Source organism: Hetaerina americana, unplaced genomic scaffold, assembly GCF_022747635.1.
Source record: "Hetaerina americana unplaced genomic scaffold, ioHetAmer1.1.p SCAF_3, whole genome shotgun sequence".
In the NCBI taxonomy this organism is placed as follows: domain Eukaryota; kingdom Metazoa; phylum Arthropoda; class Insecta; order Odonata; family Calopterygidae; genus Hetaerina; species Hetaerina americana.
The window spans coordinates 29,240,977-29,246,771 of NW_027286874.1; the positions used below are offsets into that span (position 1 = coordinate 29,240,977).

At 36.8% G+C, this 5,795-nt stretch overlaps 1 protein-coding gene across 1 annotated transcript; it reads left to right on the plus strand.

Moving 5' to 3' along the window:
* The first annotated feature begins 389 nt into the window (after nucleotides 1-389).
* Nucleotides 390-2,926, plus strand: Yod1 (Yod1 deubiquitinase). The gene is made up of 3 exons (XM_071587494.1): nucleotides 390-1,745; nucleotides 1,837-2,153; nucleotides 2,302-2,926. The coding sequence occupies exons 1-3, from the start codon at nucleotides 1,328-1,330 to the stop codon at nucleotides 2,518-2,520; spliced, it is 954 nt and encodes a 317-aa protein (XP_071443595.1). The 5' UTR covers nucleotides 390-1,327; the 3' UTR covers nucleotides 2,521-2,926.
* The last annotated feature ends 2,869 nt before the right edge of the window (nucleotides 2,927-5,795 follow it).

Consider the following 5,795-nt stretch of genomic DNA (forward strand, 5'->3'; position numbering starts at 1 on the left):
GATGATAAATAATAATAAATTGCTGTTATTGTTTTATGCATGAGGCGCTACTTGAGAAATAATAGTGGCTGTAGTAAGAGTAAATATGAACATCACTTATCCTCTTCGATACTTATGAATATTTCTGTCCCTCATTATTTTAAATAGGCTGCTGTAGGATGCATTGCTGCCTAGAAATTAATTCCATTACTTTTAATTTTTGTCGATGTAAAAAGATGCTTAAGTTGATGTTTATAATTGATAAGCCCCTCCCATGAGTTTTACAGATATCTAGGTCCGCTCATGGGCCCACGTACTTGCCATTTACGGTTAGAGTAAACACTAGTTAAATTCAATTGTTTGAGTTTTCGCATAACATATGCTGTAATCACATCGTGGGGTTTTAAGCTCGTTTGACCGCTCCACTAGATTTGTAATATAAAAACAGGACTGATGGGAGGGGCAACGCCCATCATCTCTTTGTTTAAAATCACTAATCCCATCCTGAGTTGGCTGTTGATAGCTTACGTATGCATTGTTTCGTAGTGTTTACAAAGTCTCCTAAGTCCGAAGAATTACATTCGGGTTATTCCAGACGCCTGGGGATGTGTACCCATTTATCTTCTTCCTTTGGTGTTACTATTCAATGCTATAGAGCATGTTCTTATTTGTGGATATGAGTTCCCTTCAACTTAGTTACGCTAATCGAAATAAGTTGCCCTTGAATCTGGTGTACTTTCCTCGTAAGGATAATGGGTAGTTCTTTCAGGCATAGTAGCAGTTCTCCGTAATTAGGAAAAAGGGGCACGTATGCGACATGATACCCGCAATCATAAGCGACATCATGGAGCCGATGCAATAGCATTGCATTCGCCCACGATGTTGCGAATATCAGCTGATTTTCAAGAAGTACAACTACCGATGAAGTGCTACATACCTGCCACGCAATATACGCTCGGCATATTTTACGATATTTATGCTCTACCCTGTACCTTGCGGGACGCCGCAATTCATTTTTAGAAGTTGTGAATGAGTACTATCAAGTTGGTAATGCCGCTCATGGCTTGTTTTTCTTCCGTTCGTGTCAATAGTATTGATGAGAAATTTGAGATTAAACTTAGGTTCGAAATGTGTATAGACTGTTGACCAATTACGAGCGGGCAATAATAAAATTATTTCATCATCAGAATACTTACTTCAACGATAGGTAACGAGTTCATCGGAGCTGATTTGATTCTCAAAGTGCGACTAGTGGAAGTATAAATGAAGGTTACGAATCGGATTCGGAGTGGAATTTGTGGGTCGTAGTGGTTGTCTAGTGAAATCCGTAATTGTTCCCTAGGACAAGATGAATTCCTTTGTGCTTAAGCTAAAGAGTAAATCGGGGCAAACCGTACTGAGTGGTCTTACAGGACAAAGCACTATATTTGAATTGAAGGAGAAACTGTCGTCCCTGACTAATATAAAACCTGAATCCCTTCATGTACTCTATGGATATCCTCCAAAAGCCTTGGGTCTCAGTGATAATACTTTAACCTTAGAAAGGTGTGCAATAAATTCCGGTGAATTGTTAATCGTTGAAGAAAAGGAGTCTTCTTGTTCTGCTAGTGATAAAACCTCTGAAAACCTAAAAAGTGAGCAATATGATTCTACTTGTGATATTGCCGGGTCAGAATCGGAGAGTTGTTCTCCGGGGATCCTCCTCCGCAAGGTTGTGCCTGCAGACAATTCATGCCTATTCACAAGCATTGGATACGTCTTAAGTGGTTTGTATAGTTGGAACCTTACTTAGCAATTGCGTTACCCTGTGATTTCGGTATTGGTTGTTTCAATATCATTATGTTTGATATTTTTAAGGTAAAGTACACACAGATAACGGTGCCTTTTTACGGGAGATAATAGCGGAATCAGTCGCTGCTAATCCTGATGAGTACTCTGAAGCAATCCTTGGTAAACCAAATCCCGAGTACTGTCAATGGATCAAGAAACCTGAGTCGTGGGGAGGTGCCATCGAACTGGCAGTGCTATCAAGTTTTTATGGCATTGAAATTGATGTTGTAGATACACTCAACTGTATAATTAACCGCTTCGGTGAAGACCAAAACTATGGACAACGAGTGCTCTTAATTTTTGATGGAATTCACTACGATCCCTTGTATCTCGAACCGTTGGAGGTAATTTGGCAACACCTTTTTTAATAGTACGCTACGTATGCAAGTGTCTACAAATATTTATTTTGGAAAGCGAATTTAAAGGAGTCCTTAGATACATTGTGGTTTTCGAGAACTAATTTAAATAAATTTATTTTTCTTCTTGTTTCAGGGAGGAAAATTGCAAACCATATTTCCAATTTCTGATGAAGGTATTCTCACTCAAGCATTGGCTCTATCTGAAGAGGCTAAGTCAAGTCGGCAATTCACAGATCTTGCTCGCTTCACCCTGAAATGTATGGTTTGTGATACCATGCTAACAGGGCATGTACAGGCTCAGCGCCATGCAAAGGAAACTGGTCATAAGACATTCGGCGAAGTAGCATCATGACCTATCTATGAAATATTTAATGATTGGGGACATATCCATAATTCTGCTTAAATCCCAATTGAATTCCTCATGGTGGAGATACAGTCTCAGGGTATTAAATCACATAGTTTGTAGTTCCTTTGCCAGCAGTTCTTGATTATAATCCCAAATTTCATTAAGGTTTTGGTGATTGAGGGTCCTACGTTTTAAAATTATAATTATTCACCTTGTTATTGTATATTGTTGTTTTATGTAGCCAGGATGCCACCAATTCTGACGTGGGAATTTTGTGCTAATCGCCTCCATGAAAGTGGTCTACTGACTATTATGCTCCCTGTTAACATATTGCATGGAAAAGTAAACACTTTTATTTTTGTCAAAAGTGGCTTTCATTAATTAATATGAACAATAAATCTTTTTTGTTGAATTTCATCTCTATTTCGATGTTGTTATGTAATAAGGCAAGCACCTGAAATGTTAAATAAAATTCAGTGAATTATGTAGAGTATTCATTGATGCAAAGGGTGCACTGAGAGAAGATTCAAATTCAAGGATTATGCATGAATTATGAAAATGTATAAAATGGTTAGGTGAACTCTTAAATTCATAATTTTTAATGATAGCATGTAATAGAATTATTCTGTGTACATCGTATGGTGAAGCCCACATTTATGGCATTGGCATGCTGCTGGAGGATTTCACTCCTTGAGGACAGGACTAACGCTGCAGATGTTGAAGCTTCAGGCATGCCTGTTTCAAGAACTTTATGGGTCAATATTGACCCTTGTCTGAGTTGAACCATTTTCCATGCAAAAGGAACATTTATAATCGGCAATAGTTCATATATTCCACCAACATTTTATCTAGGGGATACTACTATGCACAAGAACAAGTCTTTTAACAGAGTATGGCACCTGTAAGAGCTCTTTCCTCATTAAAGAAATTCGCATTTTGTCAATCACCTATTATTATCTAGCCACATGCAGTACTTAATCTTTTCTGTATTTAATAACTTTACTGCATTGTAGCTATCTTCTTTATGACATTAAAGCATCATCTTGATAAGAATTTCTGATTTTTTTTGTTTAGGTGGAAATTGTAATGAAATAAATTTTTTCTCTGCGTGTCTGTAATATTTCACGGTCATTTGATCTGATGTGATTTCAAATCACTCAGCAAGCTTAACTCTTGCTCATATATTTGCTTCCACATTTCTTCTAATTAGTGTGGAATTTGTCATGGTAGTCATTAGATTGTTACATATTAAAAACATTCCTTGAAGTACCAAATTTCTTGGACTAAGTAATTCCAAATGAACTACATGTGAAATATATGGTTTGGCTATTGTCATTAATAAGGCTTGGCCAATCTTGGAGAAAAATGTGTTACATGCCAGCCCTGAAATTAAAATCAACAGAAATGTCCGCTCCTCACAATGCTTTGTATTGCGTACGTAAATTTAGTTCCTATGCATCTAATCTTCAGGGCAGGAAAAATTCTGGAAAGTTCTGGGAGTACTGACATTACAATCAATTTTGGAAACACCTTTGGGAAGTCTAATAACAGAAGGCATTGTCCACTAAGGCTGAAGAGTGGCAAACAGGCATTCGTTTTATCCCACCAAGCACTGATCAATGTCAACTCCATGCGCTCTTAAATTGTAGGGCATGTCACAGTCTTCAATGCTATGGCACTTCTAGAGTCATCCTTTCTGTTATTTCAAACCTGCGGCTTCAGTGAGGAGAATCGCATTCCTTTCTGGTATATTCGGTATTGTAACTTAATGGGAAAAGCTAAAGAAGGTGGATTTGAAGGAATCCTTAAAGAACATCCTTCATGCAAAATTGATATTATCACTTAGGTGAATGTGATGTACATTATAGGAGTGAACTTGATTGGTATCACCTTCTCATCAGCACAAAGACCAAGTCAAATCATGTAAATGAATATCCTTTTGGGGAGCATTTAAGTATGCATGGTAATGAAGACATCATTCACAGGAGCTTCATTGTTAAAGCAATAAAATAGTAATATTTGCAGGCAAAAAAATAAGAATAATAAACTTCCACTGCCAAACAAACTGTTCAGGGAATTATTTTGCCCTCACAATTTCATATTTATAGCAGGAGGAAGGGGCACAAACATTTCTCTCTTAGGTGATTTAGTATTTTCTTCATTTTTCACCACTTTCAAACAGGCAACCTCTGCCCTGCACAACTGCCCTAATTTGTTTGTGAGTTTGTAGAGAATGGAAACATTAATCCAGCTTCAATGGGGAATTTTTAAAGAACCTTGTTCGGAAAAAAAATATGCTTCAAGTCTCCTGCTAGAGCTCTGTGATAGAAGGTATACGTAAGGGGAGAATGGTAGGCTCAAAATTAAGGTGAGCCCCAGCAAAATTATTTCACTTTGTGATTTGTCTTTCTTAATGGAATATCCATATAGAAATATAAATTGATGATCTATATTTTGGAATTGAGTTTCTATAAACACCAGTTGAGTTTGCTTATTTTCAATGCTGCTCCTTCAGTAATTTTGGTCGTTGGAGAATGGTCATTCAGTTGGACTTTGTTCATTCGATGTGCTCTAGAGTTAATAAATTGGAGGGCTATGTAAAAGACAAGTGTTATGTAAAATATGACAGTCGATGAATCATGATTTGAACTAGTGGAGATGAGTGACAACAATAATCATGTGTATGAGTGTGTATTTATGATGGTGAAAATACTAATGGTACTGTTACAATGTGTTTGACCAGAAATAAAACTTCAAAACGCCATTCTTTATTTATTTCTTAAAACTTCTAGAATCCAAATTTGTGATTTTGCATGTAGAGTGTAAATGCTTAAGATTCATCATCTGGTAAGCTAAACATCTGTGTGTCTCTCTAAAAGATAAGTGGGCAGCAGATGGGCTAGTACGTCACTACATTGAGGTTGGAAGACAACAGGAGACAATGACATTCACTGACATGAGTCCATGGATATAGTTTTTTTTAATTAACAAGCTGTTCTAGAGAATTGAGCTATGGCTTTTTGGAAAAAGGTTCAATGTTTTAAGGACTCCATGATCCCTGATATCATTCTTACCAATGTCTCTTTCCCTCATCCTTGTAGTGGCATAACTGTTCCACCTGCATCTATTTTAGAATATAAGCCAAATTTTATGTTGAAATTAAATTTAAAATACTTCGCCTTTCCACATAAACCACTTTTATTACGACCTAGGTTTCGTTATGGTATAACATCATCAGGTCTATACCTGATGATATTATACCATATTATAGACCTGATGAT

Coding starts and splice junctions, on each gene's coding strand:
- Yod1 (XM_071587494.1), top strand. CDS start 1,328: ATGAATTCCTTTGTGCTTAAGCTAAAGAGTAAATCGGGGCAAACCGTA. Junction 1,746..1,836: donor CATTGGATACGTCTTAAGTG/GTTTGTATAGTT, acceptor GATATTTTTAAG/GTAAAGTACACACAGATAAC. Junction 2,154..2,301: donor TGTATCTCGAACCGTTGGAG/GTAATTTGGCAA, acceptor TTCTTGTTTCAG/GGAGGAAAATTGCAAACCAT.